Genomic DNA, 27574 nt, shown 5'->3' with positions numbered 1-27574 from the left:
TGCACTAACTATAACGGGGGAATTTCATTGGTTTTTTATGAGTAAAATGTCCAGCTAACTATAACATGTGTGAAACCTATGGTTTTTTCAGTGAATTTGCAAGGTTTTTTAAATGCTAATTCCTAACTATAACGTGTGTGAAACCTATGGTTTTTTCAGTGAATATATATATATATATATATATATATATATATATATATATATATATATATATATATATATATATATATATTCATATATATATATATTGATGTTCAATACAAAAAGCCCACATGGCAGGAATGTCGAGGAAGACTTACATGTATATTTAATATAGAGGTATCCATCCTGAGCATTTTTAGCTTCTTTTAAGCTTTTTTTATAAATTTTAACTTTCACTAAAGTCACTAACAAATAGATAGTTCCCTTTACATATCATTTTGAAAAGCCATTTGTTACAATAAGACTTTTTTATTAGATGTACCAGGGGAGGAATGATAGGACACAAATAAAATATAAACTGTACTACGGATGATTTTTTGGTAAAGTACTGTAATGCACTTGCACTTTGTTAATAATTGCGATCTTTGCACATAAGAAGGCATTAGCACCTTATTGAGCATTGTTTACACATGAGATTGCACTGAGCAAAGCACTGGCACTTTATATTAGTAAAATTCTTAAAAACCTTAATATTTATTGAGAAGAAGATAGTTTTGTTTTATGAATAATGTGTCCTACAGAAATGTTATTGTATGTCTCTTTCTCTCCTCTGGCTCGATTGTCAAGGTCCCGACAGTGGATTGACAGGAAATAGTCATTGCGATGTGCCCGATCGAAACAATGATAGATGAACAATTGAATACGAGACAGGGGCACTCGCCCAGGAGACTAGATGATAATGAAATGATAATTATGAACACTGAAATGAATGAATCATGTATTGTTGTACCAACATTTTTTTGCACTTGTGTTTGAAATAATGTCACTCTCTCTCTCTCCCTTTAAACAATCCTTTGGATAATTGTAAATATATTAACTATTATGGGTTTATATTTTCTTAAATGAATTAAGAGAAAAGAGAGTTAGGCACTATGTCTTGAAACAAACCACTGTGTTTTTGTATTGGTAAAACATGAAAAAAAGTGTTAGTCTGTTTTCCTTGTCTATGCAGGAACTGACCATGTGACTTTGTGAAATATGTATAAATTTAAACTATTCGTTTGCGTTAAATTGTGTGAGCAAGGCAGTTGTGCCGAAACGCGTAACCGAAAAGAATAAATACCCAAGCCGGATGATCTCCAGTGTCGGTGTCCGATTTTTATGGAAGTCGGGTTTGGTTGGAATATATATATATATATACACACATATAGTCACACACGAAAGTCACCGCCGCGGCACCACGCGTCCTGGGGGCAATTCTCCAGCGGTGGTGAGCCGCTTAGACATAGATTCACTGCAGCAAATAAGTGTTATGTCAGCCGACACAAAGGAGAGCACTCACAGGAATTCGTAAAAGTGTTGGTTTATTGTGCAGAACCTCCCTAGCACTGACAAACGCATTTCGCCACTCCGGCTTTCTTGATGTCAGTTTAGTCAATATTGCAAACATCATTTTAAAGTGAAAAAAGTGCATGTCGGTGAAAACATAAACAAAGAAGATGACCTTAATATCTCACAACATTGATTTGTCTTTTTTGGCGGCCATCTTATAACATGTTTCTGGCGTAAATTAAGACATGTAAATCCATGTTACAATATTTTAAGTCCTCTGCGTTTGGGCAAGATTTTTTCAACGGATATGCGAGGGCATTTTAAAGTATATCACAATAATATCTGTTTTCCAAGAAATTTAAATATTATTGTACTCCCGCAAACAAATTAGTACAACAATTGTTAATTATACAGAATATGCCAAACTTGTTTTGCGCATTTTGTGTCGCCCTGAATGGGCGAATCGCACTTGTGTGCCTAGGAACATGAAGAGGTACTGATTATGTCAGAGATCAGTTTAATTCCAAACAAGACACCAATTTTGATGGTCAATATACATTCCTTTTGTTCTCCAATGAAATTGACACGTAGGTATAGTAGAAGAACAGCTTACACATGTTTCGTCATGGGACGACTTTCTCAAGGCTGTTAACAATTGTTTTTATTTTTTATGACAAGTTCTTCAATGTCAAGATAAGAGGGAAAAATTATACTCCAATCTAACGTGTAGAAAACAAGATCCTGGTGTATACATGCACAAGCGAGAAAATGTGTCCAGAAAAAAAGTTGAAATCCCAATTGACTGTGGCACTAAGCCACGTGAAAAGAGAGGAAACAAAAAAGAAGAAAAAGACAAGATAAGAAGAACAGGGCTCAACATGGCACCCATACGCCTAGGACTGTAAATACATGAACAAAGGTAAAAAACTAGGTAAGTAAAGTCAACCAGGAAATAGAAAAAAACACTTGTGACAGTTATATAAATTGAAATTCATATTCATGCATATTAAGACACGGTCAGTGAGAAAAGAAAAGAGAAGAAGAGTAGACGGCCAACCTGGTATTTCATAACTACCTTCAGTCCAAAAATGTATATGTGCACACAATCAGCACGAGTAACCCATTCGTCTTGAATCTGAAGATGTCATGGGTGTATGGCAATACCAATATATGTCTCAATGAAAGGTAAAACACTAAGAGAGGTAAACGAGAGAATAAATAATTATAATTCATAACGTCCCTTTATCGACCAAAACCAAGATACAATGTCAGTATAGTTTCAAAACGTAAGTCATAATTAGACCAAATAGTAGAGTTAAGTCATGATATGGCTAAGCTAACTGTCACGAAGAAAAACATATAGGGGACATTAAAAATATAGAATAATTAATCCAGACACGATATTGTGCTATAAACAACACTGTAAACCCAAAGTAGTCACATGATTGTGTCAATAAAATTGTGAAATAAAATTGGCAAAAAAAACTTTCCTTATAGATCGGATAAATAAGGCAGAAAATTCTTCTAAGGAACTTTACCAAATTTTAAAAGAATTCACAATTCCTAGCCTTTAGTGCCTGTCTCTCAAAATTGGACTGACTCACTATCTAAATTTTTTGAGGAACAAATTACACTCATCCATCAGTCTCTTATATCTTTACATAATAGTACTTACCTTGAAGATCTGACTTGCCCCCTACCCGACCCTCCTTATATCCTAAATTAATTTGTAAAATGTGACTGTAAGTCTGTTACCTCTGTCATGCAGAAGATAAAGTCAGGCTCTCCTACAGATCCCGTCCCTCCCAAATTTTTCTCCATTATCGCTCCAGCACTATTGGAAAAACTGATCGACTTATTTAATAATATGAAAACCTCTTAAATAGGCTTCAGGTCTTGCAGAATACCGCAGCCAGGTTAGTCCTTGATCTCCCGCAAAGATCTTCTTCTGCCTCTTGTTTAAAGACTCTCCATTGGCTTCCAGTGAAAAAGTGAATCCTTTTTAAAATCCTATGCTTAACTCATAAGCATATGTATGGAAGCGGTCCAAAGTATTGGTCGCAAAAGCTACGCTGGTATCAGCCGCCCAGAGTGCATCCTGGAACAAAATGCCTTCACATCTGCGCAGCATTTCTGAGCACAGCTGCTTCCGCAAAAAGTTGAAGACCTGGCTTTTTGGCAACTAAGCCCCTGTCCGTTCTTTTTCAGAGCCGTCTGCAAGCGCCATGAGACTCCTGGGAGTGATTTGTGCGTGATACAAATGTCCCTGACTTGACTTGACTTGAAGAACAACTAATACGGAAAGCGATACACGCTTACAATAGTTATATAAACGGTGAGCCCGTGGTTCGTAAAGGTAAGCAAAAGGGAGTCCACAAGTCAAGACCTCCCAGAACAGAAGTATCTCTCGAGACGTGATCTACAGATTAACACAATAAAAGGAAATGAATAATATCTCGAAACCCCACACAACGATTAAAACCATTATGAAAAGTCCGACTAATAATTATTCCAGCAGGACTTACCTATGGCACAGCAAAATGTCAGCTTCTAGGTCATGTCCGCGACAAGTAAAGTGTGCCCGCCATAGTGGAACGCCATCTAAGTAAATCAGCATATCCTTCTCAGCCCCAACGTCGTGTCACGCTTCCGGGTCGGGAAACGTGATGCGTCCATTTTGGTAGTTCTAAAACATCATACATGGACTACAAACATCCGAAAGACGTATGCTGCCCCTCATGATGGTTCTGAGAAGCTCAAAATATCAGGAATACTTTGCCCCAACATCTCAAAAGTTAGTTATCCCCCAAATCACCAACATCGGAGCAAAGCAAGGTGTAATCCCTTAAAATCCATGTATCACATCCCAATAAAGGAGAAATAGTATTACGTACCATAAAGTAATTAGTGTACCGTTATTGGGCCTGCAAGCTATCCGAGGCGGATCTATGTGTAATCCACAGTTTGAACCCTAAACAACGGACACAATAGTGATATGGAAGTGCACCAGAAAATTGAAAAAAGGAAATAAGTTATTGAGATAAACCCATATGAAACCAAAAAACAAAACAACTGTATATCCAATGTCAAAACAGCAACAAAGGTTATACCTTCTGTAACTACATCACAATAAGAGCCCCATAGTTTAGCAATTATAACAATGTATACAAACGCAGTTTGTGATTAAACATTGTGTACAATTAACATAATGTTATAGACAGAACATGGTTATATTTCTAAAAAAGAGACAAGTTCTGTAAATAAACAGGCACATACGACGAGCCCATATATTCTTTTAGGCATCAGGTTGTACATATATGTCAATTCTAAAGTCCGTACAACCCCCAGTAGTGGTGTAACATTGTCAATATGTCCATCATTTTATATACATGCCTATCAACAGACAAAGAAGATATGCTGTCCTACACAGAGATTCAGTCTTTAAGAAAAACATACATCTCTTTGTCAATATTCAGGCCCTGTTCTTCTGTCCTCAATTTACAAATCCAAGACGCCTCTAGTTTACATAGACAACGAACTTTATCACCGCCTCTTGGATTGTCCACAGCTGTCTCTAGCCCATGAAATGTAACACGGGCAGTTCAGCCGGACCATGCGTAGCATTGAAATGTACTGCTACTGGGTAGCTTGTGTTACCATTTTTGATGGCCCGTAGGTGTTCCTGTATCCTCTCTTTCACAGATCTAATCGTGCTACCCACATAAATGCTATTACATACACAAACAATGCAGTATACCAAGAATTTAGTATTACAGTTCATGAATTAGTTGATTTTATATTCCGTTTGTGTATTATATTTAAAACTCTTGATTTTATCCAAGGTGTGGGGGCAGACAGAACAGTGGCCACATTTATGAAATCCCATTGGGGGTGTACCCAACCAACGTGTGTCCCTACTGTGTTTCATGGGATTAAAAAAACTTGGACTAAGAATGTTTCTCAGAGTTTTACCACGTTTGTAAATGATGTTAGGTTTCACACCTATGACTTTGTTGATAACTGGGTCCACCTGTAAAACGTGCCAATGTTTGTACAATATCTTGTATAATGTATTGCTGGAAGAGTTGTATGGAGTTACCATGGAGAGAGAGAAAGTAATTTATTTGTTGATTAATTAAAATCATTACAATAATGTGCACACACACGAAAATAAAATAAAAACACCTTTGAATAGAACCACTACTTGTAAATTAGTAATTAAACATTTTTCAACCTAACGTTAAAACCTTTACATAAAACAGTAATTAAAAAGCTTTATAATCCGTAGAGAACATTATACTTCCAATAATTTCCATTTAAAATGCAACAAAATAAAACAACATATATTAGCAGTAGTTTTTGTAATTTGCAATTATTTCACTATTATCGTTTCATGTTAAATGAAAAAAAGAAAAAAAGAAAAAAGCATTATGCTTACCATAATACCTTTTACTAACCGCAAAACATATTTTAGCAACATCTTTCTAAGGTAACATATATTAGCAGCAGATATTACAGTTGAGATCCTTTTACTATTATCCATTTATAAACTACTATAAAGTACATTGTGCTTACTAAGGTGCTTTATGTTAGCAGCAAAATTATTTTAACCACATCTAATTAGAGTAACATGTTTTAACGTCAGATATTTTAGCAGTAACAAAGTTGATATAATATGACCTGTGAGCGACAGCAACTTCTAATGATAACACATTTCATAATTTCAATAAGTAGACATTAAGAGATCATACCAACTAAAAAAAGAATGTTATCGCTAATAATTGTCTACAAACTCCTAAATTATATAAGTTGCTGGTACTCTATGGTCGTATGATATTATTCTTCAAGCAGCTATTTTTTGCAATTTCTTTTCCACAATAGTGATGAACTTAATAAAGAGATGGACAAATTTAATATCATCACCACTTAAACAGGCAATAACTGCATTCCTACATGTTCTAACTCCTGATTCGTTAAAAATCGGTTTAAGGATAGACTTTCGAGCATCAGTTAGCCCTGGGCATATTGTTACAATATGCATTAAGGTTTCTTCAGTTAACCCACAGAGCCTGCAGACATTAGATGACCATTTACTTTCCCATTTTGGTATTCCATCCTTTGTTGGATATCTTCCCAACCTTAAATGAATAAATTTGTTCTTAATCAAAGGTCTCAAATGGTATGACAAATAAAGTTGAGGGGACAACCTACCAAAAGAGTTAGCTATAATCCAAAAATGAGTTTTTTTTCTCAGGTCATCCTTGTCCACTATAGTGCTAAGCAAAGCAGCCATTTGATTCATTTCTTTCTTAAATACAGTTTTACTCCTCACTTCGTCTTCTAATTTTAAGCATTTATAATTGCTTAAACAATCATTTAAATATGACTGCCAACTTCTCGAGTATTCACCTTCTGAAATTTCGAGCCAACACAACTTCGCTAAAGATCCTTCCTCTGATCGGATTAATGATAATAAAGATTTTAAAAATACAGATTGGCGTGTCAATAATTGGTTCTTCAAACCAAATTCTAATCTTATATTGGCACGACTAATATATTTAGGTATCTTAAAAACAGATTTGTATGTCCTAATTTCTATATCATCAAGCAATTTTGCGTCTTTGCCCCTAAAGATGATAGAACAATAATCTAAAGATGGAATCAATTTAGCTCTCATCACCCTCATTAAATGATCATAATTAGGACAGACCAATTTGTCTCTCAATTTTCTAAAAGCAAAAGCGAGGGATAAACCCCTGGCTTCAAGTTTATTAAAATGCTGCCTAAATATCAGTCCGTCATCAAAAATAATACCCAAGTATTTATATGTTTTAACATTTTCAATCACCAGGCCGTTAATATTCCATTCTTTTATTCTCGGTTTACCCTTTCCCATAGTCATTATTTTTGTCTTTTTTATATTAATAGTTAGTCCATTTTGTACGACATAGGAGTTAAAGGAATCAATTAACCTTTTTAGGCCTATAGCGGTTTGGCTCGTTAAGATGGTATCATCAGCATATTGCAAATATTTAATTTCATTACCGTATATCGAGGGTGAATGCGAATTAATAGTATTAAAATGGGCTGGGAGATCGGCCATAAAAAGATTAAAAAGGCAAGGAGCCAAAACACAACCTTGTTTTAGTCCTACGTTAGTAGTCAAACGACGAGTCGTATGTTTACCATCGCCAATCTTAATCTGAACCCAGGTATCGGAATAAAGTAATGTAATCATTTTTAATAAAGTTTCCGATATTCCCCAGTTCCTTAACTTCGACCAAAGAATGTTTCGCGGGACAGAATCAAACGCAGCTTTTAAGTCAATGAAGCACACATACAGTGTTTGCTTCCTCATTTTAGCTTTTTCACCTAATAATGTTAATAAAATCAGATTAGTATGAGTTGATTCACCCTTTCTAAACCCAGTTTGAAAGTTGGGAATCAACTTCTCCTTTAAAGCCCATACCTCTAAATCATCCAACAGACAACTACCAAAAATTTTTGCATCTACATCTGTAAGTGTAATTAATCGATAATTAGCCGGATTATCCTGGGGGCCACATTTATAGATTGGTTGTATGATACTTCCGTGCCATGTTAACGGAATAAGGCCTGTTTTAAGTATATCATTAAACAGGAGCATTAAAAGCTCCGGCCAATTCCTTAATTTAGCTTTAAATATGGCATTCGGAATACCATTTGGTTCTGGAGCTCCATTGGATTTAATCTTATTTATCGCTTTTTCAACTTTTTCAAGCGACCAAGGTTTGATTTCTACACTATACTGATGATGATTAGGACTCTCCTGTCTAATTCCATTTTTTATTTTAGACCTACAGGTAGGACTATTACTAATACACTTATCATGCAATTGGCCTTGAGTATCCACTTTCGAATTAAAAAAAATCACCCAACTTATTTCATCTACATTAGCACTACTGCTTCTATTATTTCCATTTTCAAGGTTATTGATTATGCCCCAGAATAACCGCAGATCTTTTGATTTACAAGCATAATGGATCTTAGCCCATATTGATTCATAATGCATTTGCTTTGCTCTCCAAATTTCCTTCTTGTAGCCCTGTTTTAATTCTCTAATTTTAAGTGATATCTCAAAAAACGATACATTGCTTTTATTTCTGTACAGCAATCTAATTGCTTTATTGAGTCTTCTTTTTTGTTGTAATAGGTGGAACGAATACCACTCTGGTTTCTTAGGGTTCAATAATATACCCCTAGATGGCTTATCCCTAGCAAATTTAGCCAGGAGATTGTTGCATAAATGTGTCCACAATTCCACCATGGGTTTCCCTTCACCATAAGCAGACTGCACATCTTGTATTAAACAGGTAAGAACTCCCAAAATACTTGCCTCATTTTTTTCATTCCATATTAATCTTTTAAGATTAAAAGCTATGGGAGCTGTTTTCAGGATTTTAGTTTCAGGGAGGCAATCAAAGACTAAATCAAATTTAACCACTTGAGGATTGTGGTCACTCTCAATCCTCGGGACTATCTGATAGCTGCTTACTAAGTTAAATAATTGTTTTGACATTATTGTATAGTCTATTACAGATAGACCACCAGCTTTATTAAACGTTGGAGTATTATCTGAGTCTTTCATAATTTTCAAATTGTACTTTTTAAACTCACAGTCTGTCCATTGAGCTAAATAGTTTAAACCAACTGTCTGTTTTTTTGAGGCAACTAAGTGCATGTTAAAATCACCTGTGATAATAAATGCTGAATCTAGGTGATCAAAATATAAAGTTTTTACCAGTCCCCATAACTGAATAATTTGAGTGGATCTAACCTTCTTTTTACAACTTAAATAAACATTTAAAAAAATGATTGATTGACCAGCTATTAATTTGATACACTGCAACCATTTTAACTGAAGGTCTATTTCAAAATGTTCTACTCTAAGACTTAAAGAAACATATATAGAGAGCCCACCACAAGGACGACCTGAATGAGCTTCAGGTGTTGCAATATTGCAGTATTCAAAATAACCAATAAATGGTTCGCTACACATATTCCATGTTTCTTGGAGAATTATAATATTAAAAGAGTTTAGAAAATCTATTACATTTGGATCCTCAATTAGGGATTTTAAGCCATTAGTATTCCATGAACAGAATTTCAGAGTATTTGAAACTTCATCAAAAAGAGGTTCACATCAATCCTTCTTTCCATGATTTGGATTTGTTAATATTCCTGGAAGCCAGCTCCAATCGTCTAAAAGTTCTGGGGATTTTTTCAGTGCCTCACATGTTCGTAAACCAGACGGGCTACTTCTAACCTTGATCCCATAAGATAAATTTAACTCCGTCGATGGGCCTGATGCCCCTTTTAATATTCTTATCTGTGATACCTCAACTAATTTTTTTTCCTCCTTTTTCTTTTTTTTTTGAGTCAATAACTCAGGTGGATTGATTGGAATTAGCAGCGTTGGATATCGTGGACCTTGCGGTCTCCAAACTCTAATACCCCACTTTTCAAATATTGTGCCATTGGCCATTATTCTATCAACAATTTCAGTATTTCGCCAAGTTGTAATTGTTGCTTCCCTATTCGTATTGACATCTTCCTGCCTAAACTCTACTGCTTCCAGATCCTCCGTTACCACATCTTTAAGGTCTATAATTGCATATAACAATTTCAAGATATTACCTCGATTTAAAATATCATGAGGACCTCTTGTTGTATAATAAGGACAAAAGGCTACTTTCCTCTTATCAATCAGCAAGTTTGATGCCTCTATTTCCTCCTCATCTACAAAGGTGGTTGACAACCTGTTCTCGGTTGGAGACACCCGAACAATATCTGCTAGGCAGTTCAATTCATTATCCTTCATTAATTTTCCGTATTGCACATCCAATTGGGCCACCTGATCATTCATATTGCCACCTTGCTGATGGATAACCTTCTGGACTCCCTGTTCAACCATTACATCATTAATAGATTTCAGACACAAGGTATGCCCCTGTTCATTTTTAATACTACTTAAATGATCAGTATGGCCTACCAATTTCTGTTTATAACCTAGAGGTTCATCTATAGTGTCCACCCTTTCCTTTATAAGTTGTTTCAATCCATCTTCCCTCAAAAATTTTGAAGGCTCTAGTATAGGGCCTGGACTCAACTTACATTCATCCTGCTCAGCCCTATCACTGTCACAATCCTTCAAATGATTTCTCTTAACATTTAATCCCGAATTTTTATTATTACCAAAAATCGGAAAATATAGTTTCATTTCAGTTTCGGTTTTAGTTTCTTTAGGATTTTTTGGGGGACTATCACAACTATTCTTAATGGGTGATTGTAAGTTGTACATTATCTTATTACGTGTCTTCCTTAACCTTTTTTTTCCCTTTTTGAAAGGTTCTTTGGTTTTAAAGGGACACTTGTTTCCTGGGTATGATTTGGGCCTGACTTTTTTACACTACTATGTTTTTTGGTTAACATAGGATATTCAATAATAAAATTTCCTGTTGCCAAACAATCTTTATTTAAAACACCCTTCATATTACTGAGGGGTTCTTCTATTGCATTTATTTTGCTTTCATCTTTTACAAGTTGTTCCTTAATATTATTATCAGAGCTATTTGTACTATTTCCATTGAGTACATCCTTTTGATAAAGAGTCAAATTATCTAATGACAATAGCCCCTGTCTAGACGTACAACCTGAGATATTCTTTTTTTCTAATGAATCAGTTGTTTTTTCCGTACCTTGTACTCTTGCACCCGACAACATTTTTACTTCGTGGACCATTGAGCTTACTATAGATGGTAAATCGGAAATTTTATCAATCAATTGAGCGCAGGTTCATGTTATATACAGGTTCTCTTTGTCCGCTTGAACCTTTGTTATGAGGTTAGTTAATTGCAGGAGTTTTGTATCAATACCCACAACATGGGATGCTAATCTATTTAAGCTATCTACTTGGACGTCCAATTTATCAGAATGGAAATTAAGCGCATTGGTGATAGAGTCCATGGTATATAAAAGACAATCCCATACGCCCCTCTCAGGACTAACCACTCTTTCTTTTGGATCACCTAGGTTTGATTTGTCTGTCTCCTCCAGTTTCATTGGCGAAGATATATCTGCTAGATTAAAATGGCCATTTAATTCTATGCTAGGTTGATCATTTATATTAATAATATTATCAGTACTACCCACACCTGGTTCCATCAGTAATTCATTAGTGGTAAAACAATTCTCCATACTTATACTTGACTGTTCCAGATTAAATAAACTGACATTACCACTTTTGTCCAAACAGCTATTTGGACTGAAAATTAAGTCCTCTAAAACTTCTGGGACTTCTGGGACCAATATCGGTTCAATAATATTTTCTTCACAACCCAATTTTACTATTCCACAATCGACTTCCGAATCGAACACAATAACATCTTCGACATTTTCTACCTGGTCAGCAATAGGGGCGCACACGTGAATCTGTGCCTGAACCTGCGCCCTTTGCTGGCCAGCTAAGGATGATGTCGCCTGGGACAAAGATAACGACACCTTTCCCACTCCTACTCCTATCCCTTCATCAGTTGTATTCCTATCCTGACTACGTTGATTATCCATTATAATATTCAGACTTTCAGGCAACTTTAAACAGATCAAATCACAACTCTTTTCCCCCTTTTTACACGATGATAGCGGTGAGATTAAAGACACCTTACCATCACTAGTATCCCCATTAAACTCACCCTTTTCCTTTTCGGTGATATTACTTGTGTATTTGTCAGACTGGTTTTGATGGTACTTAAAAAAATAACTCCTTATAGATGATTGAGCCACATATGGAGATTTCATACAGATCCTACTATCCATACTACCCATAACCTTATTAACGGGCGCTGATAAGATCTTATCTTCAACTGACTGACACAAACTTCCCTCTATGACTGCACTGCTATTTTCCTGCTTATCCACATTTTCCCCATTTTGCTTATATTTCTCCGGTTGGGGTTGAACCACTAAAGATTCTTTAGCTATCTGACTTTGTGTAGGCTTTGTTATAGCCAAACGCTGGCGACCTGACCTCATCCTGATTCACTCTGTATTCACACTGTATTTAACTGTTTATAACCAAATCAAACTATCTATTCTTAATCAATTCCCTCTACCCGCCAAACAACAACAACAACAAAAATAATAATTTAACACTGACACAAACCCCTTATCAGACTCATGCACAATTAAAAATCTACTACTAATTAGTTTCCGTCGATTTCCGTTGATTCCGGTAATTCAGCAAATTCTGCTATTTAACATTTTTTTTTTTTTATGTATCTGTTCAGTTCACTTTCCTCTCGCTTTTCCTCTCCAAAAAAGACTTCTCTCTGGTACGCCTCACTCTTTTCACTGCGCCGCCTCTCCGCTTGTAAGAAAAAGGAGAAGAACTGCACTAACCTAGCCCACTAGCCAGGTATACCCTCCTTTGTCTTAAACAGGCAGGCAGGCAAAGCAAGGCAAAGCAAGAGGGGGGCCACCGATATAGGTGGACTCAGGCAGGCTCGAACAAGCTCGGTCAGGCACTGTCAGCTCGGCAGCGTGAGAGCTCAACCAGCTGAACAGGCGATGACGGCAGCGGCAACGAATTCGCTCAAGCTTTCCCGCCTGTCCACTTGCCACGTAAACTGCTCACACCTCTCCTATAGCTTACTGCTCTCCGCTCTCTCCTCTCTCTCATCAAAGTCTTTACCTCTGTTATCAAACAGCAGGCAGGAAGCACGGCGGCAATCTAACGCCGCCGAAAATGAGCTTGAACTAGGCAGGGTAAGGCGGGTCAAGCAGGTCAGGAGCACTTTCCACCTTATGCCTCCCGTCCCGTACGACCTCCACCTACCGCCAACAACCTTTCGCTGCTCAACTGTTCAGCTCTGCCACTGCTCTCAGCATTTAGCTCGCTGCACACCTGCTCCTCTCGCCGCAGCCAACTGCCGTCGGATGCTGAACACGCTCTGGTCTGCTCTGCTCCAAAAACTCCGCACCTGACTCCACTCGCGCCACACCGGAGTCCAGCCGCCGCTGCTGCTCGTTCCAAGAGGTAACTTGCTGAGGTTTCAAGGCACTATGAGGCTGTAGCTTCTGAGCGGAAGTTGGCCTGCTAGCCCTGTCAGTGGTTCAAACTTCACGGGCTTCACGGGCTACTACCCTGCCCCGAACACCAGACACTGGACCTGTCCTGTCCTGCTCTCTGCAGGAGCCGAAGCACCGGCAACGGCAACGGTAACGGCAATGGCTTCGTTCGTCCGTCCGCCCGAGGTTTGCCCGAGGCTCAGACTACAGTAAAAAGTTAACGGATCCTGCCGCTTACATGTGATGAACGCGACTTCTGCTATGAGACAGGTTTCAGCTATTTATAGGAAATTCTCTCCTTGTATTTGTTACTCTTATTAGACTTCAATTTATGTTTCAACAGTTGGCTGCGACTCAATCCCAATGCCTTACTTTCAGCTTTCTCTAGTACCTTATAGTTATATCCTTTATTTCTAAATCTACTCATGGTATCTTGCATTTCCTTTTTGTAGATCTGATCCTCAATACAATTGCGTCTTAAACGTGTGAGTTCCCCCAGTGGTATGGCATTGATTTGTGATGTGGGATGTGATGTGTCCGCATGCAATACAGCATTGCATGCCGTAGGTTTCCTATAGAGGGCAGACAAGATGGAATTCTCTTTTGTATACAGTTTCAAATCAAGGAAAGTAATCTCCTCCTTACTGGACTGGTAAGTAAAGTGGATGTTATAGATGTTAGAATTCAAAAAGGAACAGAAATCATGTAGTTGTTCCAAATTGCTAGTCCACATAAGGAGCACGTCGTCTATATAACGACCCCAATAGATCACGTGATTGATCAACATATCAGGACATTTAGACCAGATATAAAAAATTTCCATCCAGCCAACGAATAGATTCTCGAACGAAGGAGAACATTTAGATCCCATGGCCACATCCTGGTGTTGTTTATACCAGGTCCCATTGTGTAAGAAAACATTGTTCTCCAGGACCATGGTAATCATGTCCAGTAGCATTGTCGTATGTTCCCACAGGGAAGTATCTCTTTTTGCCAGGGAATGTTTGACTGCTTCCAGCCCCACAGTAGTAGTGATGGAAGTATAAAGTGAGCTGATATCAAGCGTTACAAAACATCAGTCCTCAGTCCAGGTGAAATCACCCAATTGATTGAGTAGGTCCTTGGTATCACAAATGAACGATGGTAAGTTTCTAACAAAGGGTTGAAGGAATTGATCGATATATTCCGAAATATGCTCGGTATGGGAACCAATACCTGAGATTATAGGCCTACCAAGAGGAAAACCTCCTGGTTTGTGAATTTTTGGTAAGATATACATACAAGGTGCCACCGGATTGGGAGTGAATAGATATTTACACTCCTGATCTTTGATGCAACCAAGCTCCCTCCATTTTTTAGGTTGCTCTCCAATAAACAGGTAACATACGCATTGGTGTCAGCTGTCTGTCTGTCAATTTCTGCAAGGTAATCACTGGTGTTCAGGAGTACTAGGTTACCACCTTTGTCCGCCTCCTTCAGAATCAAATTGGGTAGTTCACTTAATTCCCGTAGAGCTTGTCTTTCGCCCTTCATAAGGTTGTCCTTTCTTAGCAGAGTCTTGAAATTATAATTATCTTCCCATGCATGCAGGTCTGTTGTCACCAGTCGTAGAAAAGTTTTGATCATATTGTCACTACCCAGTGAAGGTTGAAAGATGGATTTTGGCTTAAAGCCACTATCAGAAAGTCGTCCCACGACGAAACACGTGTCGGCTGTTCTTCTACTATACCTACGTGTCAATTTCATTGGAGAACAAAGGGAATGTATATTGACCATCAAAATTGGTGTCTTGTTTGGAATTAAACTGATCTCTGACTAGTGTTAGTCAGTTAACACTTTGCTTGTGCTGTGCTCTGCCTTTGTTGTTATGGTTATTGTATTTGGAGAGTTTCTCTTTGTACATAGTGACATTGTGATGGAACGGTGTTGACATTGAGCACGCCAAAGGACATTTTGTATTGTACATTTTGCAAACTGACAGAGGTGCTGGCTTTTCTCATAAAACCACTGCCATCTTCTTGTAGATTACGTAGTAATGATTATGTGACCACATAAATTCTTTAGAGAAGTACATAATATTCCTACTTATAAAGGTAAATAAAACATCAATTGTACATAAATTAATATGTGGTCAAATGTCTTACAGTCACAGTAATGCATCTCATCCCTGACAAGGACAGACTAGTTTTACAGTTTTCGTCTCAATTTGATACAGCCCTGTATGGGCAAATCATATGGGTATTTTAAGAACTTGTTCACAAGGAAAGGTAAGGGGCAAGGGAAATACAGGGGTCAAGCGATTCAAATGTTCCACGTATGCCCGGTATATTCCCTTATATGCCACCTGTGGTTAACTTGGGACAGTAGGGTCAATAGTTAGTAGTCCAAAGTGCAGACTTGGAGCCTTGTCATTCTGTTGCTACAAGAGTACTAGATCTGAATTTCAACTGATGTTAGTATGTATTGAAAATATAGAGTTGATGGACTTTTACTCTAAGTAAGCCCACAGTTCCTCATGGTTGTTCAGACCCAATGGCACCATTGTTCCTAGCTCTATAATGTACTTTGATTCTAGTGCTCGTAGACTTCTAATCCTATCCCCACCTCTCTCATTTTTGGGGACTTGGTCAATGCAAAAGAATGTTAGCAGATCTCGATTGCTATATATTATTCTTTTGCCAAATAAAGTAAAGTGCACACTCATGGGGAATGTGCATGGTAGAGGAAGATGTATGCGTTTCGACAGCGAACAGTCTTGATCACACACTGAATTATTGCAGACACCACTTATACATAGAAGTTTCCAAACATAGAAAAGACTAAAAAACAGTGCATGTTGTGTTACAAAATTCAGTGGCAGCCATCTTGAAACTGCTTAATGTATATAAAAAATAGTACCAAATTAGATGCAAAAGTGCATGCAGCGTTTTGCATAAATGCCCCAAATTAATCTTCATAGATTAACATAATATTGGGAACAAGTGTGGCTCCCCCTCACGTTATTTTTGGAATTCCTCATGGTTCTACAGCATAGCATTGTCTAGTACGGTGAAATAGGCAGTGTGAGACAATGCCATAGTGGCAGTTCAGATTAAACTAGAATGACATCTGTTCCCTGTGCTCTTCTGGATGCACGTTAATTTTCCAACAGTGCCGAGTGGCAGATATATTTATCCAATGATATGGTGGTGGCATACATGGTAGAAGACAACCTTAGTGCGAACGTCAATACTTGCGCCAAGTGGCTAATGCAGATGTCAATCAGTACAGTTCCAGTGAAAGGTGCAAAACTGAGAGGTAATGGAGGGGGAAAGATTGTTTCAAGATAGACAGGATGTTCTAATATACATTCCCAGACAATACAATGCACAATTGTAATTGATCTCATCTACTGGTGGGGGAAAAATGGATAAGTCAAGATGGACATAATAGTCAGATAGACATTCTTAGACAGCAACATGCATATTTGTTATTCATTTCACCTACTGGTGCATAGTACCCTGTATGCCAAGTGGTCATATACAAAATCCTACTATGTTCTCATAACTGTATACGTGTGAGTTCCACCTACCAACATGTTTTACTTTCATACCCCATGGTAAATCTGATTCTAAGCATAAATAGAAATAGTCATCTTTAAGACAATTTGAAATATACAGAAAATCTCTCCAAAGTTCTTATCTGGTGTGCACCCTTTCCCACAGAGATGTGATTCTGAAGAAAGGAGTAGGGACCCCTGTTGATGCCCCCAACCAGGAGTGGGTCCCTTCTTTTCCTCCTGTAATAAAATGGAAAATAACCGGTTAAAAACATCAGAATAGAAAGTCTAAAACAGAACAATCAAAATCGATATATTAAGAGCATATCCAAGGTTATAGACCATACTATCTTTTCTGTCATCCAAGGTATATTCACATAATAGGGACTAAGGTTAAAGAATCTGGAACATTTCCAAAGTCTCAAAATACAGCACAATTGTCATGTAGGTGTATTCCCAGTTCTTCATCCAGATATTGTCCCCTGGGCTCTTTGTCTCCAGGTCTATAATGTACCTTGATTCCCTTTTCCTCAGTTGGATGACCCTGTTTCCACCTCTGGGGTTCTGCTTTATGTGTTCTACGACAAAATATCTCAAGAGGGAGCTGTTGGATAGATGGTATTCCTGAAAATGTCTCGCTATAGGGTAATGTATATCCCTGTTGTTTATAGCCCTCATAAGTTCAAGTACCCTTTTTTGACCATTAGGGTTGTACTTCCCACATATCTTAAGTCACAATGATATTCCAGCACATAAATCACTGAACAACTTGAAACCCTTTGATGCCTTTTACTTTAACAGGTCTAAAATAAAGAGGTATGCAAAAAGAGCGGAAGAACTATTTGAGGTTAAGAATAAACGTATTGGCACTTTAGTTTCTATTTTTTGCTTCTGTACAGTTTGTTCGACCTCTGTCCCAACAAAGTCTTTGATGTAATCTGTGCCACATAAGATCGCAATCAAACTATTGGTTTGCAGATGAAGAAATGAAATATGATATTAAAGAATTTGACATTCATAAAGTTGACCTAGGAATGCATTCTGCTCATTGCTTGCCATTGACTTTGTGGTTTGTAACTCACAATTTCTTGATTTCCATTTGCTGGCTTTATTTATTTTAGGCTACCTAGCTTGAGTTCCTACCTTCCTTTGCTCAAACCATTTATACAGTATCCTTCCCAGTGCTCCCTCTCTGTAAACAGGCCTGTAAATCTTGTTCTTATCTGATAATGTTTGCTGTGCATTCAAAGACTGAGGTCAAATACCAGGCGCTGTCTTCTGAGGACACTTGTTTACTTTTCTCTCTCTAGCTTCAAAGTGAGAGGATTTATGTGACAATCTTGCCAGATACTGGGGGTAGGAGAGAGTTTTTTCTATCACACTACATTAGAATGAACTGTGTTAGTATTTCACTATTTATCAGAATTAAGTGCACTATTAAAGCACGTTTTGTTATTTTTGAAGTGTGCCGGAAACAAATACTCTAATATGGTCAAAACAAATCATTGCACTTGGGGATGTAATTTCCACACATTTTTGTCTTAGCACTGTATAGTTGTATTAGTAAAACTGTATATCTGTGCAAATGTAAGTGTCATTTCAATTGAAAATATGATGTATGTAATGGCAGTGTGCTGCTACCACACCATGAATACTCGACTCTGCACCTCTCAACTGTACTCTGCGCCACTCCACTTTACAGCACTCCATGCCACTGCACTCTGCACAACTCCACTCTATGCTTCTCTACTCTATGCCAATGCACTCTTTGCCACTCTACACCACTGCACACTACACCACTCCGGTCTAGGCCACACCAATCTACTCTGCACAATTCCACTTTACACCACTCTGCAGTGCAGCAATCTATGCCCATACACTCTGTGCCCATGCACTGTACTCTGTAACACTCAACTCTATGCCCCTGCTCTCTATGCCAATCCACTGTGCACTACTCAAATCTACTTTGCACCACTGCACTCCACACCACTTTACTCTTCACCATTACACTCTACACAACTCCACTATACCCTGCACCACTCCACTCCACTGTACTCTGAAACAATATTATCTGAGCCAATGTACTGTAATCCACTCTGCCCCACTTCACTTTATGCCACTGCACTGTACGCAAATCTACTCTTTAGCCAATGCACTATACAAAATTACACTCTATGCCACTGAGCTTTACTCTGCAACACTGTACACCACTACTCCACTCTACACCACAACACTCTGCCAATCTACTCTGCAACAGTGCACTCTACTCTGCACTACTCCACTGCACTCTATGCCATTGCACTCTACTCTACACTATTCTATGCTACTCTGCACCAATCTACACCACTCCATTCCACACAACTCTACTCAAATACCCTCTGCACCACTCAACTCTGCACCACTCAATGCTGTGCACTGTACATCAGTCTACTCCCCTGGACTCTATTATGCACTTCTCTAATCTATGCTACTGCATTCTACTACGCTGCATTGTACTCTGCGGAGTTCAATGCCACTGCACTCTAAGCCACTATACTTTGCAACACTATACACCAATGCACTCTACGCCCGTCCACTATACACCACTACAGGGTATGCCACTCCAATACACAACACTTTCTCCCACTCCACAAAACTCTATCCTTCGACATTCCACTCTACGCCACTCTCCTCTGCAACACTAACTTTTAGCCATCCTGAACAGCAGCCATGCTGGTGTACAACATGGCTAAAAGGCATTAGCAAAGCCAATAGCTCTTTCCTCAGGGAGACCTATTAGATTTGCCAATGCTTGTTTTAAGGAAGGTGACGATCAGTGTAAGGTCACGACACCTTTAAAATGAGGACGAGTTGCCAGACAAGTTTTTTGTTTCCCGTCCAGCCCGAGATTGTTAGCATTCCTATCGAGAAGCTTCTATACATAAAAAAGCGGGTGAGAAATTGGCCCACAGTAATAATGATGCTTGCGAGGACTCGGCGGGAAAATGCACTCAGAAGCATACAAACAGACAAGCCACGCGCTCTCGCACTCTGCGGAAAAGCAAAACAAAAACCTAAACCATTCAGCCACGCCTTCCACTCTTAGGCCCCGCCCGCACTCGCAGAAGCTAGAAGCGGCGCGCTACTGAAGTCTCGCGCCCGAGCCACCTTCGGGAAAGAAAGAAGCAGGGTAGTGCGCGGGGTGGAAAAGAGAGGCTCCGGTTTGTCTTACACAACGCCTGTCATCTCATCTCGGCATTTCATTGGTTTGTCTTTGCTGGGTGGGCCCCTACGGCCACTCCTTCTCCTTTACTCCCTGGCTCAGTGTCTGTCAATCTTTGTCGCGCCTGGTTGTGATTGGTTGACTGTAGGACTGTTGTGGCGTGTACTTCCGACGTTGGACACTTCCGCCGATAGTCTTCCTGTGTGTGTGTGAGAATCAGCAAGAGGCTGCAGGGCCTCTTGGCTCATGCTCCCTTGCGGTGGTGCTAGGGAGGCAATAAACCTAGCAGGGAGCAGACCCAGTCCCCAGACGCGAGCTCCCCCTCTACTCCAAAGCAGGCCCCTCCCGGAAAAGCCCACTCGCTCATAGTGAGCGCCCACAGGTAGGGACAGCCCAATACAGAGGATCCCGGAATGGTTCTTTCCAGGTGACCCCCTTCTCCCAAATAGAGATCTCCAGCCCAGGGGAAGGGGGTGCCTGGGGTCCCGGAAGAAGGGTCTGTAGCTGGATAAAGTCTACAGGTGGAAAGCACCCACCTAGGTAAACTGAAAGCCGTCTATGGAAAATAAGTTTTTTCCAGACGGAACTCCCCAGTTAGCAAGACAGTCCCGCGACACCCCTCTGTATATACAGAGTGCGCTCTAACAGCAGGACGCACACGAAAATCCAGAATCAGTCGTAAACGGTGAGCGCCCGCCTCAGTGAATAGGGGGTTCCTTACACAACAAGCTCATAGTGGGACCCCAGAAGTCTTGATAATGTCTCCCACTATTACGTTGGTGATCATCTCAGATTAACCAGCTTTAATACAACCTGTAATTGAACCAGGCAACCTTCCGAGAAGTTGGAGGCAAACGTCACATTCCCAAGACAGGAGTTCCTCCTCCTGTCTAGCAGCCTCTAAACGAGTAAGCCTTTAAAGTTTAAAATCTGTTTACAACAGCCCTCTTCGCTCAATTTGCACGGGCGCAGACCACACAGGAATGAAGATCGAGCCAGAGGAAAGAGACATTTGTGTGTAATCTTTAGAGTGTTTAATTTCTAATAATAATTCCCCCTTCTCGCAAACGACCACCACACCTATTAACCAGCGAGTACCATACACCCATACAAAGTATTTACTAAAATACCCAGTAACCCACTCTTCCTTCCGGAAGGGGATTCCCCTCACATAGACAGAATTTCCAGAAAGGGAGGTCATCAGAACAAACAACATCTGGCACGTATCTCCTACCTGGGACACCCCAGATAGGATCCCCTGGGTGGAAAGCCTTCAGGACAGCGACCGTCTTGTGTATACCTGCCGCTCCCATGGAGCAGAAGCCAAAGACTGGGAAACTGGTGCTGTCCACCAGCTTGGATGCTAAAGATGAATTAGAGGAGGTTAAGTAACATTTTTGTTGTCATTGTTCTGTGGTAGTTACATTCCAGGTGGGGAACTCTAGTGTGCAGACAGATTGTGTTCTAAAGGATTTCACTTCAGGTTCCACAGAATGCACCCCAAAAGTACGTCAGATCCTTTTGCTGAGAGAAAAGGATGAGTAAACTCTTGTTTGTTGCTTGATTTAGCATCTGCTGAGGCTTTACTGTTTATAAGGAACCTCAAGTGCAAGCACTACTTTATAGTCCTAAGTACATTACATCTTACCACGTGTATGTATTGTCCTGCCTCAGTTTGGAAACAATGTGAAATCCTTTAGCGCACAAGTCCCTATGATGTCATTAACGTCCATGATATGTGTTAAAGCATGGTTTCTCAAACCAGGTGTCGGAGACCACGGTGGTGGAGGGCAGGACATTGCTGAACTAAGAGTTACTTGTGGGCTGATATAGAATCAGTTGTAGATCTTGTGCTTACTAGCCATTTGGAAAATAAATGAAGTTGCAAGTTGGGTTATTTAAGGAAACTAGTCTTCTAGGTGAAATGCCACCTTCAAATAAGGTTGTGTCTTGCCATTAAACATTTGTATAGCTATTTTTCCTGATCAGTGAAACCTGAGTTTGCTACACAAATTTACAAAATTGACGTAGCATTTCTCTTTAGCTAACTTGGTACTTGCATAAAAGACTTTGACCTTTTGTAGTACTGATAGCCCCTTGTTCCTTAATTTGGATGGAGGATATGTAGCCTCTTGGCTTGGGTACCTACTTTTAACCTGGGTAGAATGTCACCTTTAGCACTTGACTGACAATGATGTCATTGTTAGCAAAGCACTTAATCTTCTTGTATCCAAAATGTGAATGTGAAATGTGTTCCTGAATATGAGTAATGTAAATTTATAATTCAAAGATATCTGACCATTTGTACATGCTGCTGTATTTTGAGCCCCCTAATAGTTTACAATGCTTCTTTGCTTCCCCGGGCCCTCACAACTTATTTTGTACAGTGATCCTAGCTAGAAGATATTCTGTTTAACTAAAAAGAAAGTGTATAATGTGTATCTTTAGTTCCTTGGACTCTCTAAGGAATTTGCATTTATGTGACTTCAAAATTGAGAGCACACACATATATATATATATATATATATAAGTCAAAGAAATACCCTTTCAGGCATAGAGTGACGAATAAATTATGCAAAAAAGAAGCAGAGAACTCTGGGTAGTTATCAAGTTTAGGTGGAAAGCAGCTCCTGTATGGATTAGCACTGTATGGATTAGCACTGTGCTAATCCTATGCTTAAAGATTTTGATAGAAAAACAGACATTTGAGGTGAGCAGATCTAGAGTGTCGCTGGTGTTGAGAGTGCTCCATACAGGAGCTGCTTTCCACCTAAACTTGACAACTACCCAGAGTTCTCTGCTTCTTTTTTGCATATATATATATATATATATACTGTTCTTATATTGCGAGATTTGCTGCACAATCCTGCCAGTGTGTCCTTTTCACTGGTCTAGAAAGGAGCGAGTACTTTAGATATCTTTCCCAGTTTTGAACTTCTCGCATTTGAGGTTATTTTTGACAGACATGATCTGGGATAGTCAGCACCTAGGTCAGGGTTAGTGACTAATTTCTCCCAGGCCTCCCGGTAGGATTACATTATGTTTCACCCAAGCCTTGTTGGTAGGTTGGATTAAGTTTCATGCTGTATCCTTTTCTTGGGAGGTGTGCTGGCATCTTGGCTATTAATCTTTTAATTTCTCGCTCCCATGGCACGCTCTTGTGGAGGTGCCAACAGTAACTTATGCACAGTCTAGAGGATGGGACGTCATGCATTTGTATTTTTCATTTGCTATTGGTTCCAACATTCATGATGAACATTGAAACTGTACCTGACAGCTTTGACTCAGATTAGTGAAAAAGCTGAAAGTTTGCTCCTCAATTAATTGACAATAGATCACTGCAGAAATTAAATGAAAGTCGCTGTATACGCCTTATTTGCAAATTTTCTACATGATTTATTGTAGACTAAAAGTTTCCTAGTGCAATTTGCATTTATTTGAGTGTCATATTTGTGCGTCAGTAGTCATGTCAGCTTTTGAGATGGTACGGAGTTAACACTGTCGAGAGATTGGCTTAGGTTGCCTCCCATAAAAGCTTAGAGCAGTATGCAAGGAAGGTTAAGGTCCTATTAACTATTGTCTCTAATTGAAGAACTGGCATAAACTGTGTTCCAGGGATTTTCTGAAATATCTACAGCTCTGTTGTTAGGAACTGCATTTGAAATACCCTACTACTATCTACAGAGAATGTCTTCTCCCATTTAGATCGTGTGTGAGAAGCAAGTGGCGTAATACTTAAGGAGTGTGGACTGCTATTAGTACTACATTATGAGCATTTGTTGTTCATATACTTGGGATTTTACAAAGTGCTCCTCTGTTACGTTGAAGAAGCCCTTCTCACAGAAAAGCCATTGCAGGGTTAGATACTTGTGTTTTTTTTTAGGTTGGGTCAAACATCAATCTATTAACCATCCTTTGCACCATCTGAAGTTTGCTGATCAGACAATCCATGAGATTAGTCTTTTGCAGTAATGACTTTGGATAAAACAGCTACAGCAATTTTCTGTTTCTTGTTTGGAAAACAGGTGATTAACATTCTGTTAGAGAAAAGTTATTTCACACCTCTGTCAAAGTTTGTGTACATTTTGGGCTTTAGATCTATGGAAAGTTGGGATGGGGATGTCGCCTGCATGGTAAATCGGCATATACCCCTGTACTGAGGGCTGTTTGTGAGACAGGTATCCCTACTTTTTAATTTGGCCCTGGCATCACATTAATCAAGCGTGCGCACTGGGGCCTAGTCCTGTCCTTGGGGCTGTGATGTGAGGTTCAGAACCTGTTACGTGACCTACTGTTGCATTTTTGAAGCATGACCTTGTTATCGGGTAGAACTACAGTCCGTGACATGGATGAATCACATGAAGCAGTTCTGGAAGTATACTGAGTTTTGTGAATCAGGAGTGTGACCAGACCTTTTTGTTTCTGTCAGAGAGAAAAGTCTTCTGACCCCTCTCTTGTAAAGTTCTGTTATGTGAATACCGGTACCTTGTACAGAAATTTCGTTTGTGTGATGCTTTGTGAGTGTTTAACACATGTATGGAGGTAGGACTCTGTATGTGCTATTAGTCTGAGAACCGGGACTAGTGGGATTCTTTTTGTATGCCCCCTGATTCACCATGGCACAAGAGTGATGGTGATACAGCTTCACCAGACAGTGGAAGTACTGACTTCATTCCTGTGGTTGGATGGTGGAGACAAGGCTGCCTTTAGAAATTCAATGAGGACCTTGTCGGCAAAGGGCTGCTGATTGGTTCTTCCTGAGCACTGACATTTGGTGAGTGTAGTATCGAGGGGTGTGACTTCAGTTTCTACTGTTCAAGATGAGGAATTTCTAGGCAGGGCCTACACTTTTTACTGCTTTGGAAAGCAGAAGGTCTGCCAAGCACCTAGAACCCTGCCTGCTCAGATCGGTAACAAGAGTGCCTCGGTTTGCAGAAGGACAGGCTGTCTAGGAAGAGTACCCAGCTGTTTTCCCAGCATGCAGAACACCCAGAAGTTGTTGAATGCTCTTTTAAGGGAAACTGGAGCTGGCCCTTGTTGTGAGGAGTCTCCCAGTCTCCCGTCACAGCCACCATAGTTGGCTACATACAGAAATAAAGCACAAAAAGTAACCATGTGCTGTTTGGTACTACTGCAACTCCTGAAGGTCTGGTGCTAGATTCCCAAGAGAATCCATTAGAGGAGTAGCTACTGTTGCCTTCTAAGCAGAAGCCTGATCCTAACCCAAAGGCGCACCTGCCATACAAACACCCTGAGCAGTACCAGCCTGAAGGCGGAACTGCCCACAACGAGCACCCATCAGATCCAGCCCGAAGGTTACACCTGCCAGGATGGGCACTCACAGAGCAGGCCTGCCATGTTGCTTTTCGCTGCAGTCCAAGTCCTGAGTCAAGCTGCTGCTGAAAGTGCCGTCCAGGAGAATGTCTGTTAGCGTTGTATAACTGCAGCAACTGGAGAAGGTAAATGAGAGCCACACTCGAAAGACTGAGCTACTGCAGACTGTTCTGTTGCAGGAACATTGACTGTTGCATAAGCAATCCCATTTTGGGTACAAACTGTTGAACTGAACTACAACATTCTCTGCACGAGTAAAGACCAAATGAACTTCCCCTGTGCCTAAACTATGCCTATGCTTATCGTTTGGTGTAGTCCCATAGACACCAGAGTTGCTTCCAGAACAGGAAGGCGGTGCCTAAGTGGTGTAGTGTACATTTTTACTTAGGGATCTGGTTGGAATCCCAACTCTGTAGGTGAGCCACATGGTTTTGTGTACTGTTATCTTTTGCAGTGTTGTTAAAGTATTTTCGTTTTACTAAGCTAAGCACTGAGATGGACAATATTTTATTGTATCATTTGTCTCTATGTAGAGTTCTTTCTGCGCTCTTGTCCACCCCACACGACCTCCATGAGAGCCTTCGACTGCAAGCCCTCACTACCCTGTGAGACAAGTGCAGAAAAGAATGTATGTAGCCCAGTTTGCCAAGCCATAGGTACACCGACCACAGGATATCAGTGGCGAGGCTCCTCTTCCACAAGGTTTGAGGCCCAGTAGCCCCGGTCTGCCCTGGGGCCCTTTCTAACGGGGTCAGACATCAAAGAAGTGGTCACAAATACCCACTCCCAATCTCATTAACTAAATCACTAAGGAAATGCATCTTGAGGACATCAACAAGGAGTTTCAAATGAAGGTGGTGTTTGCCGGTAACACTGACCTGGAGAAGGGGATAAATACTAAATAACAAAAAAAGCTTGGCTAACCACTAGCAGTGAATTGAAGAAAAAAATATAGTCTGATTCACAGGATATTCAGTTTTGAGCTGGAAGCCATTCGTCCCGAGGTATTTTTCCAGGTCTTCCACCAGTCTTTACCTTTCCAACAGGATGTTACTGTTTACAGCTTAATCTGACAAGCATTTCAGCTTCAGCATAGCTAATCATTGATATCAGTTCCGTTATAGTTGTGAGAATCCTGGGTTTGAATATGTCCAGTCTCAATTGAGAATATTCAGGAGTACCTGATTGCTCCCTTGTTATGATCATAATGACCTTCATTAGGAACTCTGAGAGCAAATCAGTTGAAGACATGCTTGTTACAGGCATTGGTGGGTTGCTGAGAAGAGGGACGATTGGGGCCTACTTTAATAAAACACCTCATGTAGAGCTCTTGTCAATGTCCCCTTAACACTAAGGCTGCAATTGGAGTGATGTTTTGCACGATAGCCTGTACAAGGCCGTATGAGGAAGCCCCATAGGCGAAGCAGCTCTTGTCCATTAGTACTTTAAAATATCCTGAAATAGTGTCACTAAGAAAAGTAGAGGTTACACAGGTAGAGACGTCTTGCAGTGGCCCACAAATGGATGTTTTCTCTGTATGAAAATGTCATTCATTTAAGACGCTATTTTTTAACAGCGCATAACATCCTGTATTGGTGAGAGTGAATGAGTACTTGCATAATGACAGAGGTCTCAGCCAAACAGTTTAAAGCACTGAGGATGTTAAAAAATAATCGCATGACATTACTGGGCACCACTTTGTAGGCTTTGCAAATAATAGAACAGATTTGGTGTCCTTGAATGCTTCTGTTCGTCTCAACTTTTGAAGTCATTGGTACTGTATTTTACACTTGCTGCTGAATTCCTTGTGTACACTCATGTGACAGTTTTTAGGTCTCGGCCTGACAAAAGCAGCGCATGCGTTGCTCTCGTCATACGAGAGCTTCTTGGAATCTATACGATTCCAGAAGTCGTGTCGTGGC

At 39.7% G+C, this 27574-nt stretch overlaps 1 protein-coding gene across 1 annotated transcript in view; it reads left to right on the top strand.

Annotated features, from left to right (window-relative positions):
• The first annotated feature begins 20491 nt into the window (after window positions 1–20491).
• The window catches only part of INTS3 (integrator complex subunit 3), a 590139-nt gene continuing 583056 nt past the window's right edge, over window positions 20492–27574 (top strand). The window contains exon 1 of the mRNA XM_085639326.1: window positions 20492–21701. Within this exon, the coding sequence (XP_085495452.1) occupies window positions 21630–21701 (72 nt within the window). The 5' untranslated portion in view covers window positions 20492–21629. The remainder of the gene's footprint in view (window positions 21702–27574) is intronic.

This window comes from Triturus cristatus, chromosome 12, assembly GCF_964204655.1.
Source record: "Triturus cristatus chromosome 12, aTriCri1.1, whole genome shotgun sequence".
NCBI classification, from domain to species: Eukaryota; Metazoa; Chordata; class Amphibia; order Caudata; family Salamandridae; genus Triturus; species Triturus cristatus.
The sequence above is the reverse complement of the archived record's forward strand: the minus strand, read 5'-3'. Positions and strand labels throughout refer to the sequence as shown.